The sequence below is a fragment of the Ranitomeya variabilis genome, chromosome 3 (genome assembly GCF_051348905.1).
Source record: "Ranitomeya variabilis isolate aRanVar5 chromosome 3, aRanVar5.hap1, whole genome shotgun sequence".
Classification (NCBI taxonomy): Eukaryota; Metazoa; Chordata; class Amphibia; order Anura; family Dendrobatidae; genus Ranitomeya; species Ranitomeya variabilis.
In genome coordinates this window covers 233,401,404-233,421,311 of record NC_135234.1, presented here as the reverse complement: position 1 = coordinate 233,421,311, position 19,908 = coordinate 233,401,404, and the positions used below count along the sequence as shown (strand labels likewise).

Here is a 19,908-nt window from a genome sequence, read left to right as displayed (position 1 = left end):
TATGTAGAGATAATGGAACGTGGCGGAGTGGTGGAGTGTGCTTATGCAGCTGCTTCACTTTACAGAACAGTCAACAGTTTTCAGTCAGTCCTACACCATTGACATCAAATTCCCAGAAACTACAAATTCTAAAGTACTACAGAATGTGACATATTGGGATTAAATGCATGATGGGCACGTTGGATACATACATGAAAGCGTGTGTTATATATGATAGTCACCATTAAGTGAACAGTGTATATGTAGCTTTCTATGACATCCACTCTACTCTAGAAACTTGTGCTTATCATTACTGACACCAACCATGGTCACTGATCGGTACTGATGCTGTGGTGTTCCTACACGTGTGGAGTGCCTCTTTGTGTCATCCGTACTTTACAGCTATAGGGTGTACTTTCATTAGTGTTTTAACATTGCAGTTATGGGAAAAAAATATTATCCCGATTTTTTTTAAAATTTTGGATCTAGTTTCTGCTCCTCTTTCTCCATTTCTTTAGAATGCTTTCAGCTAGAATAGATCTAACAGATGTATTCAAAAATATGTCTACCTTACCTCAAGGTTCTGGTGGTCCTTCTACTTTCTACTCGCTAAGTGTTTGGTACTTTTCTACTTTTTTCTATATAGCCTTACCATTCAATTCCTTTTTTTCGCTCCGTCTCATCTTTCTCCTGGTCTTTGAGCACTAACCTGACATGCACATGCGCTTTCAGGAGATTTTTTGGAATGAGTATTCTAGAGTTGGAGGTTACTAATGAGATCTTTGCAATCATTCTGATGATTTCCCCCCACCTCACACTACAATAGGGGTGTCAGAAAACACAGAGCTTATTGACCCAGGATCGGACAGCTTTCTTTGTGGAGATGATGGTTGTAGTGAGTTGTTTTTTATTCCAGGTGTATCCTGAGAACCATTTGGTTTAAGTTTTCCATTTTGGCCCCGAAGGTCTCCCGGGGGCTCCAGAAACGCCACATGACGACTGAGAGCTGCTTTGTCACTGGTAGTCTCATGGTTGGGTGTTGCACTGAGGACCGAGGAGCGAATACTGTCCCTGTCCTCTCCTTGGCCTCTATCGCCTGTCCTGCACCAGCAGCGGCATGGTGTCATGTATAGATAGATCAGGACTAGGATGACACTGGCAACACATCCCACAAGAGTAGTGTACGCGGTATTAAGTGTATCCGGGTGCACGTGTCTGGTCAGGTTAAAGACACTGAGGGTCACATAGAGGGTCTCATTGAGGACGTCGCTTTGAGCATAACACGTATATGTGCCCCTGTCCTCCAAACGTATGTGTCGTATTTGCAGACTGCCATTATTCAGAATGGATATGCTGCTGTTTGTTTCCTCGCCGTCATAATGTTTGTGTATTTCATTTCCAGGCGTCACCCACACCTGGCTCACATCTCGTTGTTTAGTGTCACAGTTTAAAATCACGTTATCCTCCAGATAAACTTCCATGCCACTCTCCCGCACGATGCTGCAGTTCATGTATTCACTATCGTTGAGGGAAAATACATTTATAGAAACAGTCCTTTGCTGGGAGGGGGGATAACATCGTAACTGTTCTCGGAAGTCCACAGTGGATGCCAGCTGGCGGACGTGCCAATTCCAGTACAGTCCATACAATTCACAGTTGCAGGTCAGTTGATTTCCATGTAAGTAGAGCCTGTTGGCCAGCCAGGCGGGCAGCACCCGGAGTTGTGGCACTGGGAGACTCTTGATTTGATTAAAAGAGAGATCGAGTAGTGACAACTCCGGCAGTTTTTCTCCATCTTTTACCAGTTCTACAGGGAAGCGTGTCACTAAATTGTAGCTCAGATACAGTTTCTGCAGATGCTTCATCTCATCAAAAGCACTGCGATCAATATCCATAATTGAATTTTTAAAGAGAACCAGAACCTCTAGGTTTTCCAACGCACTAAATGCATTCTCATCGAGGGCCCGCAGTTTATTACAGGACAGGTCCAGGTGACGTAGGTTTGGGGTCAGATCAAACGCCTCCGATGACACAAAAGTGATATGATTGTGTGATAGCAGTAAAGTGTGCAACTTATTAAGTGGAACTGGAGTCCATTCGGCCCTCAGACGTGTCAAGTTGTTATGTGTGACGTCCAGCATTGCTAAATACATTGGTAGACCACTAGGGATCACTGACAGGTTCTTTCTGGAGCAAGAGATGACATCGCTTGCACATACACAAGTACCTTGGCAGTTTAGTGGAGATGCTTCTAACACTGTCATCATTTCTCCAAGAAAGCAAAGACTGAAGGCCCAAAACAGCTGTGGCCAGAAGACGCAGGATAGCCACATAGTGAGAGATGGGTCACAGGTAGCAGACACTTAACTCTGTTGCATTGTACCAGACCGAGGATGGCAGCGCTTCACTGGCACAGAGCAGTAGAGACGCTTCAAACATACTTATATGTCTCTTACCCAGGGTATGATGGAGGTAAGTCTTCAGAAATGATGGGTTAGCCCATACTCTTTGGGTTCAAATAGGTTTTAAAATCTTTCCGTGTCCATCTCCATTATATCACATTAGGAATCAAAGGCAGATTAAAGGTGCCAGAGATTAAAGGCTAATAATTCCACAAAATTCCTGTTAGAGAAAAACACAGTAAAAAATGTAAAACGATTTGAATAATTACAATATGTCACAACACAACAAATAGTAATCGACGTTTTAACTATTTTTCATAAATCAATAGTATTCTTGAAAACAAGCAACTTTGGAATATATCGTATTGGAGAATTCGCTTATTTCCGCCCTACTAGCTAAAAAATAAAGCTTAATCATTGCATAAATGCAGTTTTATTGCATCCCTTTATAATTTATGACTCAATTCCTCGTCATTTTCAAGATATTAGATTGCTGGAAAATCAAGCACTGCTACAGTTACCGTAATCGAAAAAGACAATTTGTAGAGTCTGACCGATAAACTTCATCAAGAGTAAATCATTTTAAAAGACTCTTATTACAAGACTCATAGTACCGTCATTTTACACCCACCATTAAAAGGAATCTGTCACTAGGAAATCCCCACAAGAAAGCAGCATGATGTAGGGGTAGAGACCTGGATTTCAGTGAAGTATCACTTATTGGGCTGCTTGCTGTAATTTTGCAGTTTTATCTGCTGCAGATCTATCAGCTCTCTGAATCTTGAGCTCTGTTTACCCCCCACACCTCTGATTGAGAGATTTCCGTGTACATTATGCATAGGCATAAAGCTGTCAATCAGTGGTGGGGCGTGGTAATACAGAGCTCATGAATATGGAGGACTACATGAGAGCAGCTTTACTAGTCCTCGAGTGATAATCTGCTGATAAAACTATGATTTTATCAAAATTACAACAAGCAGCCCCGTAAGTGACACATCGCTGGAATCAGGGTCTATGTTTCTACAATATGCTGTTCTCAGATTATGCGGCCAAAACCTGGTGACATATTATCTTTAAGCAATTGAGAAACTTTTGAGTAACTCTCTCCAATGTATATATATATATATTTATATTTATAAGGAGCGATTTCACAATTTAGTAATCCCATTGGATGTCCCATTACACACCCTTTGGAAACAATGTGGGATCTTACTCCTGGGTCCACTACAGTCGGCTGTTATTTAAGAGAGTACTTTTCTGTAAGTGTTGATTTTTCTTTTTGTTCGTTGTCAGGAAAATAATAATAATGGGCATGAGTAAATGTGGGATGTAGCTAATTATAGGGGATCCCTAATTATTCAATATGACATTAATAGGGGCACCCTATTTTGAATAAAGTTAACACTTATATACTGTGATTTGATGTTTTTGTTGCGTTGTTCCCTTTTCTCTTGTAAATATAATTTTCTAAATTCTAGACGCAGAATAATTATTTATTCAATGAATATAAGCCACAATTTTGAACTGATAATAATAATAATATCACACTGTTCTATAATTTTTAGTAATACTATAATTAAGCTTTATTTATGTAAAACTGAACACCCCCCTTTAAGAATATATTTCCTATGGCATTGAAAAAAAGTCTTACCGACTGTTGGGGGCGCTCACCAGTTTCTTTAGGTCTCGCATGATTATATAACATTGTCGAATATTTTAATGTTTTTTAATCTAGCAGCATAAATACATCCTATTACATAACAAAATTGTGTCCCTAAAGAGGATATGGAGATTATGTTTAATGGACTTGATAAATTCTGAAGATTTCTTAGCAGATCCTGCATTATTTCTTCACTTATAAAGTCTAGTAGTAGTGCTTGATTTTCCATTTTTATTCTAGATTAGTATGTGACTGACAGCTCCAAGACTATTATCTGGAGAGATAATTGGTGCGTCAGTCACTGAGATGGGGGATGATCTGGTGATGTTGGGGCTGGCAATCACATAGGACTATTCTTTCTTGGACTGGAAACAGGGAGCTTCAGATAAGACTTTTTATGGGGTTTTCTGTGAACAAAAACTGAAATCCTATATTAAAGTAAATGTCCTTTTAATTCTGGGAGCAGAAATGTACCAGATAATGCAATAGCAAGGCCATTTCCAAATCCGAACAACATTTATTATTCTTCATAGCAAGTGACTCACCTAATTTGGCGTCAACCATATAACTGATGAGTATGACTAGAACGCTTTTGTTCTGACCATGTACCGGCAACTTTCCCATTTAGCAATAATATATTCAGTTTTATTGGAAATATTTTAATTTATCTAGGAAAAGTTCTAACATTCTGTACTATAGGTCACAGGCCATTTATTGCAAGGGTTGTCTTGTCCACCTTTCAGGAAAAATTTTTACTTACATGCACTTTGGGCTAAAAATCACTTTCGCAACTGGGCTTCATTAAAAATCTGCCACCGTTTGCCTTCCATAGCATCTGCTGGCTGCAGAATGAGTTAATGTCTATAATGGCTGCAGAATGAGTTAACTGAGAATCTGTCAGTCTGATAGGGAACTTTTAACTCTTTTATCTGTTTGTTTGTTTGTTTTTAGCTCCTCTCTGCTAATTTATGACCACAGACCAGATTAAAGTAGGATGCGGAAACAAAGAGTCAGTAAAAGCCAAATTTTCAACAAAACCCAATTGTAAAAATGTATTCATTTAATAAAAAAATAAAGAAAAATTTGCCCCCAAAGTATACATACCCTTTAAGCCACACAGTATATGAAAAGATAAAAAGCCTAATAAAAATATTACTTTAGTGGCTTTGTTTTAACGTAAGCACCAAGGGGATCCAAAAAAAAGATTCTTCTTTGGACGCAGTTCCTATTCTGGTAGCTTTGTTCTTGTATTACATGGACAGCCCTTTATATGAATAGCTGCCATGAAGTACTTTGCATGGCTGGTTGTGACGTCACCCAGCTAATCTATTCCACGTATTAAGGCTTGGGAACCTATATCTATGCACCTCCTCTTTTAGGCTGTGCTGAACATTTTCTATATCATCGTCACCCAGCTAATCGTCACCGCCATACCTGCATTTTGACAACCTGTCAGTGATATGGTCTTCACCCATGTAGTGCCACGTGTAGCATTGGTTGATCATAAATAACATTATGTACAACAGCTGTCAGGATTCTATAGAATTTCAGCTTTTAGTATAAACGGGGTCCATATCTTTTTCTACAATGCCAAAAAGTGACAAAAGTAACTTTTTTATAAAAGTTACCAACTTCTCGTGGCTGTGCATTCTAGAATACCCGATGCGTTAGAATCGGGCCACCATCTAGTGATGTAATAAACACCAAAATCCCATCCGGTAATACATGATTGTAAAAGGGATCTTCCATAATTACTGAGCGTAGGCTCCACGGACACTTATCGTCTCCACTACATTTCTTGCCATCTTTCAGGCGCATTGGTCACAAATGACAACACAGGGAGAATGATATAAAACAGTCGCTTGAACTTTTATTTCACCTATCTAGTCCACAGTGAAATGCATCGTTGGCAATTTTTTTGTTTCTTTTTGTTGGTACTTGTTTTTTTACCTAATATTACACATAGGTGGCAGCAGAGGGGAACATACACAGCCTATATGACCCAAGCACCTTCTAGTTAAGCTTTTATGGTATTATTATTATACATTTTTATACCGCCATTTATTCCATTATATGGGGCATGGTGAGTGTTTCGGCAAATAAATCAAATCGCCACTCGGTGGTGTCTATAAGCCGCAAACCCATTATGTAGACTGTACAGACTATACATACAGGCCCGGACTGGCCCACAGGTGAGCAGGTGAATCCACCGGTGGGCCTCTGTGAAAAAGTGATAATACATTTGATTTGGTATTTACAGCTAAAGGCATCATCTACTCATTAGTTCTACAAACTATTCAGCTTAAGATAAGTGTTATTTGAGGTGTGCGCTAGGGTCAGGTTATTTTTACATGTCGCTGAACATTGGCCCCCAGATTCAGTGCTACTGCTGGGCCCTTGCTACCTCAGTCCGAGGCACATGACAATGACCCATCCTGACTGCCGGATGGCTAGTCATGTATTTATAGAGCCTCAAAGCTCAAAACTCGACTCATTTGAGCAGATCCACCTGATTAATTCCATACGTCATGTCGTCATCTATAATGTGGCTTTTCTATTCTCGTTTGTAGTGCCATGTCGGCATCCATATGTGGTCCGCGTCCCCGCGGTCATACCTGGAGGGCTGCCTGTACTCTTGTCATATTCTGTGGGTGAGTAAGTGCAGCTTTTAGTCCTAGCCCTGATGGGAGGGGGTTGTATGTTTACGAGGATGATGCAGATAAACTGCAGGTCCTCGGGATGGATGGCATTGTGCTGCTGATGAGAGATGAAGGTGTGTTTGTGTCCAGTCATCTGCGTCTAGGGACAGTCTGACCTCTGCAATCAGACTGGTCATTATTCCGCCCTCTGTGTATGAGCAGCCTCATGTGTCTTTTTTCCCCATGTTGTCGGTGCATTACTATACCCGCATGAATGAATGAATGTCTGTTTTGGGGTCTGTAGATTTCCGCCTGTATGTCAGCATCCTATCAGTATGTGTAGTAGTGTTCTTCAGGACCACCCCATCGGCAGCACTCTTGGCATACCTTTGTCTCTTCGTGCACCTGTCTATACTATGTCAATGTCTTGTATTTCTCCGTACCTGTCTTTTTTTTGCTCCTGTGAGTTCCTTGCTTTTTCATGTCTCTCTGTGTCGCAGGCAAGATGCAGTTCTTCTGTGTCCTCCGCATGCAGAAAGCTTCGTCCGCTGCAGCCACTGCTGATCTCCCTCTTGTTATTGGTGCCAGCGAGCTGGGGGAGGAGAGAGAGAGTGAGAGAGAGAGTCAAAAGGAGGAAAAAAGAGAGAGGGAAGAGGGTGGAGAAAGAAAGGAGGGAGAAAAAGACAAAAGGAGGAGGGAGACAAGGGGGGTAAAGAGGATAAGGGAGGGAGAAATAGGGTAACAAAGGGAAGGCGGTTGTGTTCTGCTGCCGTCCTGGCTGATGCTCACTGACTCATTGCCCTTGTTGGGCTGGATTGGCTTCTTCATCAATACTTGGTGTAGATCTGCAGTAAATGTCGGCTGATTCTCATTCCTCCTTGCCTTTTATTATATTTACTCAGGCTCTTTCCCTTGACATTTCTATTACTGCTGCTTCTCATAACCTTTCAGTGATGTCCTTGAATCCTACACTCCTCTCAGTTATCCTCTGCACCCGGCCAGACTTATTCTTCTCTCCTGCACACCCAGCACTCTCACCCTGTTGATTTTGCATCATTAATTTCTCTGCCTGGGGGATCTCCGCTGCGCTGTATATTGCTTTTATCGAGGCATTAAAAAAATTAGTGTCATGAATTATTTGTTGCTATCTTTACCGACAGAGCAGACTTTTTCCAAAGTGCAGCATTATAGCGGTACTATGCTAGTGCACAATATCCAACTGTTTATATGCCACTCCTTATACAGTATGTACTAATTAACTCACAAGACTTCATACAGTATATATGAAGGATTTATTTTACCTCCTCTTTCCCCCTGCTGTTTCACTATTTACTCCTTTTAATAGTGGTTCAGGAACTTAAAGGGCTTGACCTCTATTGGACAGCTCCTTTTTAATGTGCTTAGTGTACTGAATCAAATAAAAATAAAGCATGCTCAGAGTGCTGTGTCCCCTGGAGATTTTGGGACATTGTTTGTCATGTGAGTGCTGCATCCCATCAATGGCCTCGGATAGGCTGCAGCACTTACAGTTCAGTCTACTGGAATAGAAGTAGAAAACCGCATAAAGAGAACCTTCAGTATATATTGCATTTTATTCATTGAAATCCCTGGTGTTTGTTTACATGAGTCCAGTGGGCGGTCCTACCAGCGATTGCATATAAGTCCAGTGGGCGGTCCCATTTCGTGATTGTATATGAGTCCAGTGGTTGGTCCTATTCCACAATTTACAGTCTTCCTTGTATGACTGCATGCAAAGATAACTGTCTATCACTAGTAGGACCGCTCACTGGACTCATATGAATACAAACACCACGGATTTCAATGTATAAAATACAAAATGTGTTGCATTGTAATGTGAATATCTTGCATCAATTGTATATACTGTGTCATGTGAATAGTGTTATAATGTATAGAGTGTGATAAGGTATTATAGTGACTGGCCCATAGTGGGAGGGGTAAGAGTTGGGAGAAAGAGATTGCCTACTGTTAGTTAGGCAGATAGGGTTTGGAGTGTATAGTAGCCATGCTGCAACTAAAGGGTGACCCTGAGTGAGAAGAGACAGAAAAAGGAGAGATAGTATCAACCTAAATAAAGTAATCAACGAGACAGAGTGGCCTTCCAGAAACAGGTCCTAGGGGAGGATGCCTAGCCACAAAACCTAGAGCTTGTCATGCAAAAGTAAATGCAAAAATGTGTCTATATAAATTTACAGAGCATGGGAAATAAACAAGGAGATTTGAAATTGCTACACAGGAAGAGAGTTATGATGTCACTAGATGGAGGCCCGATGCGCGGTAATGTCACGATGGGGGCAGGCTTTGCAGCGTTGAGAATCTCTCCCCCCATGTGCTCACCCACCTATCAACTCTCTCTTTCCCCATGTGCTGATTTCTCCCATCCTGTGCTCTCTTCTTTGACCTGACTACCCCATGTGCTATTCCCCTTGTCTGCTGTCTCTCTCCTTCCTGTGCTGTGTTCTCCCCTCAAAGGCAATACTGACATTACAGCAGGAGATCGCAGAGGATACATTTTGTGAGGTAAAATATTGTTTAAAAACAGTCAGTGAAATATTTTACCTGACATAAGAAATCCCCTGTGATCCCCTGCTGTAATGTCAGTATTGTCTTTTGCTTCCTCCCCTGCCCAGGAGATGTGGTATGCTCTGTACATGGTCAGACACAGTCAATTTTTAAAATGAACTTCCGTTCGTGGGAAAACCCTTTTAATGTGACCGGCTTCCTCTGCCTGTGGACACGTCGCGCATCTGCCGCCGGGATCAGCCGAATGATTCACTGCACCTGCGCGGAATTCATGCTGGCGCAGTAAATCAGATCGCTGCTATCTTTGTGCAGACAGATAGCAACGGTCACATTAAAACTCTGCATGCGCTCCTCCAGTACAAAGATGGCGGCGGTCAGTGAATCATTTGGCTGATCCCAGCGGTGGCGTGTTCGCGACGGTGTTCCGCTGGTGGTACCGTGCAAGAAGCTGCATACGGCATATACAGTGTGTGTGTGGTGCGTACGGCGTATACAGTGTGTGTGTGTGTGTGTGTGTGTGTGTGGTGCGTACGGCGTATACAGTGTGTGTGTGGTGCGTATGTGTTTGGTGCGAAGGTGTTCCGCTGGTGGTACTGCGCAAGAGGCTGGTACCACCAGCAGTTTCTATATTGAGACACGCATCACTTGGGTGTCCCAATATAGAGGTCTGTGAACTTCCGCTGCTTGGAATTCTGGGATCCGGACACATCTGGATAGAACAGGATGTGAAGACTGTTATGGTTCTCAATGGCAAGAGAACATAGCCCAGCATACATATGAACTAGCTCTTGGAAGGATGGAAACTTAAACTGACCATGAACTAAACCTGCCGCACAACTAACAGTAGCCGGGTAGCGTGCCTACGTTTTATCCCTAGACGCTCAGCGCCAGCCGGAGGACTAACTAATCCTGGCAGAGGAAAATACAGTCCTGGCTCACCTCTAGAGAAATTTCCCCGAAAGGCAGACAGAGGCCCCCACATATATTGGCGGTGATTTTAGATGAAAATGACAAACGTAGTATGAAAATAGGTTTAGCAAAATCGAGGTCCGCTTACTAGATAGCAGGAAGACTGAAAGGGCACTTTCATGGTCAGCTGAAAACCCTATCAAAATACCATCCTGAAATTACTTTAAGACTCTAGTATTAACTCATAACATCAGAGTGGCAATTTCAGATCACAAGAGCTTTCCAGACACAGAAACGAAACTGCAGCTGTGAACTGGAACAAAATGCAAAAAACAAACAAGGACAAAAGTCCGACTTAGCTGGGAGTTGTCTAGAAGCAGGAACATGCACAGAAAGGCTTCTGATTACACTGTTGACCGGCATGGAAGTGACAGAGGAGCAAGGTTAAATAGCGACTCCCACATCCTGATGGGAACAGGTGAACAGAGGGGATGATGCACACAAGTTCAATTCCACCAGTGGCCACCGGGGGAGCCCAAAATCCAATTTCACAACAGTACCCCCCCCTCAAGGAGGGGGCACCGAACCCTCACCAGAACCACCAGGGCGATCAGGATGAGCCCTATGAAAGGCACGGACCAGATCGGAGGCATGAACATCAGAGGCAGTCACCCAAGAATTATCCTCCTGACCGTATCCCTTCCATTTGACCAGATACTGGAGTTTCCGTCTGGAAACACGAGAGTCCAAGATTTTTTCCACAACGTACTCCAACTCGCCCTCAACCAACACCGGAGCAGGAGGCTCAACGGAAGGCACAACCGGTACCTCATACCTGCGCAATAATGACCGATGAAAAACATTATGAATAGAAAAAGATGCAGGGAGGTCCAAACGGAAGGACACAGGGTTAAGAATCTCCAATATCTTGTACGGGCCGATGAACCGAGGCTTAAACTTAGGAGAAGAAACCCTCATAGGGACAAAACGAGAAGACAACCACACCAAGTCCCCGACACAAAGCCGAGGACCAACCCGACGCCGGCGGTTGGCAAAAAGCTGAGTCTTCTCCTGGGACAACTTCAAATTGTCCACTACCTGCCCCCAAATCTGATGCAACCTCTCCACCACAGCATCCACTCCAGGACAATCCGAAGATTCCACCTGACCGGAGGAAAATCGAGGATGAAACCCCGAATTACAGAAAAAAGGAGACACCAAGGTGGCAGAGCTGGCCCGATTATTGAGGGCAAACTCCGCTAAAGGCAAAAAAGCAACCCAATCATCCTGATCTGCAGACACAAAACACCTCAAATATGTCTCCAAAGTCTGATTCGTCCGCTCGGTCTGGCCATTAGTCTGAGGATGGAAAGCAGACGAGAAAGACAAATCTATGCCCATCCTAGCACAGAATGCCCGCCAAAATCTAGACACGAATTGGGTTCCTCTGTCAGAAACGATATTCTCCGGAATGCCATGCAAACGAACCACATTTTGAAAAAACAGAGGAACCAACTCGGAAGAAGAAGGCAACTTAGGCAGGGGAACCAAATGGACCATCTTAGAGAAACGGTCACACACCACCCAGATGACAGACATCTTCTGAGAAACAGGAAGATCCGAAATAAAATCCATCGAGATGTGCATCCAAGGCCTCTTCGGGATAGGCAAGGGCAACAACAATCCACTAGCCCGAGAACAACAAGGCTTGGCCCGAGCACAAACGTCACAAGACTGCACAAAGCCTCGTACATCTCGTGACAGGGAAGGCCACCAGAAGGACCTTGCCACCAAATCCCTGGTACCAAAGATTCCAGGATGACCTGCCAACGCAGAAGAATGAACCTCAGAAATGACTTTACTGGTCCAATCATCAGGAACAAACAGTCTACCAGGTGGGCAACGATCAGGTCTATCCACCTGAAACTCCTGCAAGGCCCGCCGCAGGTCTGGAGAAACGGCAGACAATATCACTCCATCCTTAAGGATACCTGTAGGTTCAGAATTACCAGGGGAGTCAGGCTCAAAACTCCTAGAAAGGGCATCCACCTTAACATTCTTAGAACCCGGTAGGTATGACACCACAAAATTAAACCGAGAGAAAAACAACGACCAGCGCGCCTGTCTAGGATTCAGGCGTCTGGCGGACTCAAGATAAATTAAATTTTTGTGGTCGGTCAATACCACCACCTGATGTCTAGCCCCCTCAAGCCAATGACGCCACTCCTCAAAAGCCCACTTCATGGCCAAAAGCTCCCGATTCCCAATATCATAATTCCGCTCGGCGGGCGAAAATTTACGAGAAAAAAAAGCACAAGGTTTCATCACGGAGCAGTCGGAACTTCTCTGCGACAAAACCGCCCCAGCTCCGATTTCAGAAGCGTCGACCTCAACCTGAAAAGGAAGAGCAACATCAGGCTGACGCAACACAGGGGCGGAAGAAAAGCGGCGCTTAAGCTCCCGAAAGGCCTCCACAGCAGCAGGGGACCAATCAGCAACATCAGCACCCTTCTTAGTCAAATCAGTCAATGGTTTAACAACATCAGAAAAACCAGCAATAAATCGACGATAAAAGTTAGCAAAGCCCAAAAATTTCTGAAGACTCTTAAGAGAAGAGGGTTGCGTCCAATCACAAATAGCCTGAACCTTGACAGGATCCATCTTGATGGAAGAGGGGGAAAAAATGTATCCCAAGAAGGAAATCTTTTGAACCCCAAAAACGCACTTAGAACCCTTCACACACAAGGAATTAGACCGCAAAACCTGAAAAACCCTCCTGACCTGCTGGACATGAGAGTCCCAGTCATCCGAAAAAATCAGAATATCATCCAGATACACAATCATAAATTTATCCAAATAATCACGGAAAATGTCATGCATAAAGGACTGAAAGACTGAAGGGGCATTTGAAAGGCCAAAAGGCATCACCAAATACTCAAAGTGGCCCTCGGGCGTATTAAATGCGGTTTTCCACTCATCCCCCTGCTTAATTCGCACCAAATTATACGCCCCACGGAGATCTATCTTAGAGAACCACTTGGCCCCCTTTATGCGAGCAAACAAATCAGTCAGCAGTGGCAACGGATATTGATATTTAACCGTGATTTTATTCAAAAGCCGATAATCAATACACGGCCTCAAAGAGCCATCTTTCTTAGACACAAAGAAAAAACCGGCTCCTAAGGGAGATGACGAAGGACGAATATGTCCCTTTTCCAAGGACTCCTTTATATATTCTCGCATAGCAGCATGTTCAGGCACAGACAGATTAAATAAACGACCCTTAGGGTATTTACTACCCGGAATCAAATCTATGGCACAATCGCACTCCCGGTGCGGAGGTAATGAACCAAGCTTAGGTTCTTCAAAAACGTCACGATAGTCAGACAAGAATTCAGGAATCTCAGAGGGAATAGATGATGAAATGGAAACCAAAGGTACGTCCCCATGCATCCCCTTACATCCCCAGCTTAACACAGACATAGCTTTCCAGTCGAGGACTGGGTTATGAGATTGCAGCCATGGCAATCCAAGCACCAACACATCATGTAGATTATACAGCACAAGAAAGCGAATAATCTCCTGATGATCCGGATTAATTCGCATAGTTACTTGTGTCCAGTATTGTGGTTTATTACTAGCCAATGGGGTGGAGTCAATCCCCTTCAGAGGTATAGGAGTTTCAAGAGGCTCTAAATCATACCCACAGCGTTTGGCAAAGGACCAATCCATAAGACTCAAAGCGGCGCCAGAGTCGACATAGGCGTCCGCGGTAATAGATGATAAAGAACAAATCAGGGTCACAGATAGAATAAACTTAGACTGAAAAGTGCCAATTGAAACTGACTTATCAAGCTTCTTAGTGCGCTTAGAGCATGCTGATATAACATGAGTTGAATCACCACAATAAAAGCACAACCCATTTTTTCGTCTAAAATTCTGCCGTTCGCTTCTGGACAGAATTCTATCACATTGCATATTCTCTGGCGTCTTCTCAGTAGACACCGCCAAATGGTGCACAGGTTTGCGCTCCCGCAGACGTCTATCGATCTGGATAGCCATTGTCATGGACTCATTCAGACCCGCAGGCACAGGGAACCCCACCATAACATCCTTAATGGCATCAGAGAGACCCTCTCTGAAATTCGCCGCCAGGGCGCACACATTCCACTGAGTAAGCACAGACCATTTACGGAATTTTTGGCAGTATATTTCAACTTCATCTTGCCCCTGAGATAGGGACATCAAGGCTTTTTCCGCCTGAAGCTCTAAATGAGGTTCCTCATAAAGCAACCCCAAGGCCAGAAAAAACGCATCCACATTGAGCAACGCAGGATCCCCTGGAGCCAATGCAAAAGCCCAATCTTGAGGGTCGCCCCGGAGCAAGGAAATCACAATCCTGACCTGCTGTGCAGGATCTCCAGCAGAGCGAGATTTCAGGGACAAAAACAACTTGCAATTATTTTTGAAAGCAAGATCTATTCCCCGAGAAAAATTCAGGCAAAGGAATTCTAGGTTCAGATATAGGAACATGAACAACAAAATCTTGTAAATTTTGAACTTTCGTGGTGAGATTATTCAAACCTGCAGCTAAACTCTGAATATCCATTTTAAACAGGTGAACACAGAGCCATTCCAGGATTAGAAGGAGAGAGAGAGAGGAAGGCTGCAATATAGGCAGACTTGCAAGTGATTCAATTGAAAGCACACTCAGAACTGAAGGAAAAAAAAAAAAAAAAAAAAAAAAAATTTTCAGCAGACTTCTTTTTTCTCTCCTTTCTCTGCCAATTAATTTAACCCTTTGTGGGCTGGTCAAACTGTTATGGTTCTCAATGGCAAGAGAACATAGCCCAGCATACATATGAACTAGCTCTTGGAAGGATGGAAACTTAAACTGACCATGAACTAAACCTGCCGCACAACTAACAGTAGCCGGGTAGCGTGCCTACGTTTTATCCCTAGACGCTCAGCGCCAGCCGGAGGACTAACTAATCCTGGCAGAGGAAAATACAGTCCTGGCTCACCTCTAGAGAAATTTCCCCGAAAGGCAGACAGAGGCCCCCACATATATTGGCAGTGATTTTAGATGAAAATGACAAACGTAGTATGAAAATAGGTTTAGCAAAATCGAGGTCCGCTTACTAGATAGCAGGAAGACAGAAAGGGCACTTTCATGGTCAGCTGAAAACCCTATCAAAATACCATCCTGAAATTACTTTAAGACTCTAGTATTAACTCATAACATCAGAGTTGCAATTTCAGATCACAAGAGCTTTCCAGACACAGAAACGAAACTGCAGCTGTGAACTGGAACAAAATGCAAAAAACAAACAAGGACAAAAGTCCGACTTAGCTGGGAGTTGTCTAGAAGCAGGAACATGCACAGAAAGGCTTCTGATTACAATGTTGACCGGCATGGAAGTGACAGAGGAGCAAGGTTAAATAGCGACTCCCACATCCTGATGGGAACAGGTGAACAGAGGGGATGATGCACACAAGTTCAATTCCACCAGTGGCCACCGGGGGAGCCCAAAATCCAATTTCACAACAGAAGACATTACAAGGTAAGTATATATATATTAGAACAGAACTAGGCAACATGTTTGTATGGGAAATCTAAAACACAGAATCGTGCCAGAATAACCCAAAGTCCCAAGGACAAAGAAAACTCCATGAAAATGACAGAAACAAGGAGAAAAACAGAGAAAACAAGTACTATAAATAATTTTATTTAATCATACAAAAGTTAATACAAATAAGTATAATAGCAGTAAAGAATGGATGGTAAGAATAGAGTGAGTCCCCACCAGTATAATCCACCACCTAAAAGATACAGTTAAATTGCTAATAGTAGGAAGGCAGCCGCCCATATGCATAAGGTTAGCCCTAGGAGACGCAAATCCATCCCCCTATACCAAGAATATTGGCAACCAAAACGGGTGCTTACCGACAAACTATAGAGGTGGTGTATACCGGGTGGGATTCAGTCCAGCGGGACCCGCTGGACTGAATCCCACCCGGTATACACCACCTCTATAGTTTGTCGGTAAGCACCCGTTTTGGTTGCCAATATTCTTGGTATAGGGGGATGGATTTGCGTCTCCTAGGGCTAACCTTATGCATATGGGCGGCTGCCTTCCTACTATTAGCAATTTAACTGTATCTTTTAGGTGGTGGATTATACTGGTGGGGACTCACTCTATTCTTACCATCCATTCTTTACTGCTATTATACTTATTTGTATTAACTTTTGTATGATTAAATAAAATTATTTATAGTACTTGTTTTCTCCGTTTTTCTCCTTGTTTCTGTCAAGTATATATATATATAGATATGCATCACTGAACCTTATTGGGATGATGCTATGCTTGCGCAAGGATCATGGATCTATTGTGCCATGGACCTAGGAGAGCATGGAGGGGCGTCGCTAAGCGAACACCAAACTCTTTGCTAGAGCCCCTTATCATGCGGCTAGACTTGGCTCCTGATGGACATCAGGTGCTACTCCAGTACAGACCTCGGACGCACGGCAGCTGAACCCCAAAGGGACAAGAATCTGTAATAACAGATAATGGCAAGAACAGCAGGGATACAGGCAAGAACAGCAGGGATACAGGCAAGCACAGCAGGTACAGGCATGGTGCAGTTATACTGACTGGCACGGCTGATTCACAGGCAGACAGGTACTGGCAAACACAGCTGATATACACATCGGTAGGTGCTGGTGGTCACGGCTGATATACAGACAGGCATGTACTGGAAGACAAAGTTGGTATACAGGCAGGCAGGTACTGGCGGGTACAGCTGAAATACAGGCAGACAGGTGCTGGTGGGCATGGCTGATGTACAATCATGCTAAAGCATGTCAATGTGAAATACATAAATATATAAATAGCAATACGGCTTTTGAATATTAGGAAATAATGAATGAGACGCTTTACACAAAATTTGGCCAAATAATATCTGCCCATCAACCAATGTCAAGGTGGTCTCAAAGACTGATGGGTCACTAACGAATGTGAACACCTCTCAAAGGCTACTTTCACACTAGCGTCGGTACGGGCCCGTCGCAGTGCGTCGGGCCGACGTACCGACGCATGCTCTCATAGGGGTGGAGCCGCATATTCATCACTGTAATGAGCGGTACCACGTGACCGCTCACACAGGACAAGCTGCCGGCGCTGAGAGGAGGCATCGCGGGAGCTGGGAGAGTATTTTAATGCAAGCGGGCAGGCGCACAGGGGGTGGGAGGCGGGAGGTGACCACAAACTTTATTTTAAACACAAATAAAATTAAAAAACCTTGATTTTTCATTCCTTCTCTCCAGCGAACACTGCTGGGGAGAAGGAATGAATGCCGGCTTCAGCACCAAATGCAGGGGACAGCGCTTAACTCTAGCGCTGTTTCTCCTGCGGCGGTAGGTGCACACGGAGGAGAGTGCACACTGTTCTCCGTGTGCACGTGTGCGGGACGCTTTGCGGACCGTGCTGCCAGAGAAACGTAGACATGTCTCTGTGTTTTGCACACGGACACACGGTCCGTGAAAAATCACTGACATGTGCAGAGACACATTGATTTTAATGTGTCTACGTGTGTCAGTGTCTCCGGTACGTGAGGAAACTGTCACCACACGTACCGGAGCCACTGACGTGTGAAACAGGCCTTAGTAAGCTAACATAGAAACAACAAAAAACTGACTGGCATATCCAAGCTATTCTGAATAGGTGCATTCAGAGAGTAGCTAACTCCATATACAATATACAAAAAAAGGTTGTACAATCGTGATAAATCATGTCAATGTGAAATACAAGGATATATGAATAGCAATATGGCTTTTGAATATTAGGAAATAATGAATGAGACGCTTTGCACAAAATTTGGCCAAATAATGTCTGCCCATCAACCAACGACAAGGTGGTCTCAAAGACTGATGGGTCCCTAACCGATGTGAACACCTCTCTTAGGCCGGAGTCACACTAGACCGTAATACGGATGAGTGCAATGCGATAAAAAATCGCATAGCAATCGGCCCAATGTTAATCTATGGGGCAGCTCCTATTATCCGTTGTTTTCTCAGCCATATTCAGGATCCAAGTGAAATCACAGCATGCTGCGATTGTCAGCGTATCTCGGCCGAGAATGGGTGCGAGAAAAAAAGGGATTACACACGGACCATCAGTGTGACTTGCGAGAAATACGCACCGGTGTTCTATAGAAAAGCCGTCAATTCAGTGCGGTGTACAGTAAAATCACACTGAAAGGTTAGAATAGAACAGATAAAATTAATGTCTGCACATAGTAAGTCTACGATGCTACGTTCCCCTGCATTCCATTAATTCCCCACTTTTTACAGGCAGGGGTAACAGCTGCATTAGCAGGCTCCTGCTTGTAAAATTATTTAACCCCTTCTGATGGATTTACAGCGTGGGACTTGACTGTAACGCCGGAGAGGTATGGGATATTGTTGTTTTTTTATTTTAACTTTGTTTCAGGTGACAAGGGTCTTCAATTAGATTGAGCGTTTAATAAACTATTACAACACCCTGTGTCTTTATTTCATTAAAATACTTGTTTCCTAATGTGTGTGTGTTTTTTTAACCCTTTAAGAATATAGGATTAATAATGGATAGGTGTCTTATTGACATCTCTCCATTATTAACCTGGCTTAATGTCACCTTACAATAGCAAGGTGACATTAACCCTTTATTACCCCATATCCCACCATTACAGGGAGGTGGGAAGAGAGAGGCTATAGGTGCATCTTACAGATGTGCCTTTTCTGGGGTGGCTGGGGGCAGATGTTTTTAGCCAGGGGGGGCAATAACCATTGTCCCTCTCTAGGCTATTAATATCTGCCCTCAGTCACCGGCTTTCCCACTCTGGCGGAGAAAATTGCGTGGGAGCCCACGCCAGTTTTTTCCGTGATTTAACCCTTTATTTTAACAGCTAGAACTCCCAAATTTTGCACACATACACTTCTAACATTACTAGTGAGGAATATGTAAAAAAAATAAGGGATATGAAATGGCTTACTGTATGTAAACCATGTCTCATATCCTGTCGGGTTTGATAAGGAGATAGCAAAAGCCGGCAATTGAATTACCGGCTTTTATGCTATCTCGCGCTATATGAAATATAAATATATGTATATATATGTGTCTCACTGACATATATATATATATATATGTATAGAGTGTATATATATTTTTATGAATATTTGAGGCCATGGATCCATTCTATGTCCATTTTGCAAGCCAGTGAGAAAATCTCGCCGTACGGATGCCATACGGATGACACACGAATAATTTTTGGAGAAAAAATCGTATCCTCGCATTGAATACGGATCACTGTTCAGGAAAATTTCTGCGTATCTCGGCCATCAAAACCGGACCGTATTTTTATACGTTGTGTGTGACTCCGGCCTTAGGCTGATGTCTGAATTTCTGGGTGAATGTGGACACCTCTCTCAGCACAGCCTGCATTTATGGGTAGGTAGGAACCTGCTGCAATTAAAATCACCACATGGTGAAGGGCGGAGTGCACAGTTGGCACATCCAAGCTAGCCTGAATAGGTGCATAAAGGGAGTAGCTAACTCCATATACAATATACAAAAAAAGGTTGCACTATCGTGCTAAATCATGTCAATGTGAAATACAAGGATATGTGAATAGCAATATGGCTTTTGAATATTAGGAAATAATGAATGAGACGCTTTGCACAAAATTTGGCCAAATAATGTTATTCCATATCAAGTGATGCAAATATGAATACTTTTTT

The 19,908-nt window shown here is 43.3% G+C and overlaps 1 protein-coding gene and 1 long non-coding RNA gene across 3 annotated transcripts in view; one reads left to right on the top strand and one right to left on the bottom strand.

Annotated features, from left to right (window-relative positions):
- Positions 1-455: 455 nt before the first annotated feature.
- AMIGO1 (adhesion molecule with Ig like domain 1) lies at positions 456-7,658 on the bottom strand. 2 transcript variants are annotated; one of them, XM_077295262.1, is made up of 3 exons: positions 7,474-7,658; positions 7,124-7,272; positions 456-2,601 (listed from the first exon to the last, which is right to left on the bottom strand). In XM_077295262.1, exon 3 carries the CDS (start codon positions 2,310-2,312, stop codon positions 792-794), a length of 1,521 nt encoding a protein of 506 aa, XP_077151377.1. In that variant the 5' UTR covers positions 2,313-2,601; positions 7,124-7,272; positions 7,474-7,658; the 3' UTR covers positions 456-791. The 2 variants fall into 2 exon arrangements, with proteins under 2 accessions (XP_077151377.1, XP_077151375.1); XM_077295260.1 differs by lacking the exon at positions 7,474-7,658 and having other exon boundaries at positions 7,124-7,441.
- Positions 6,769-19,908, top strand: part of LOC143815721 (uncharacterized) — a 101,416-nt gene continuing 88,276 nt past the window's right edge. Inside the window, exon 1 of the long non-coding RNA XR_013223788.1 lies at positions 6,769-6,814. This is a non-coding gene — a long non-coding RNA (uncharacterized LOC143815721). The remainder of the gene's footprint in view (positions 6,815-19,908) is intronic.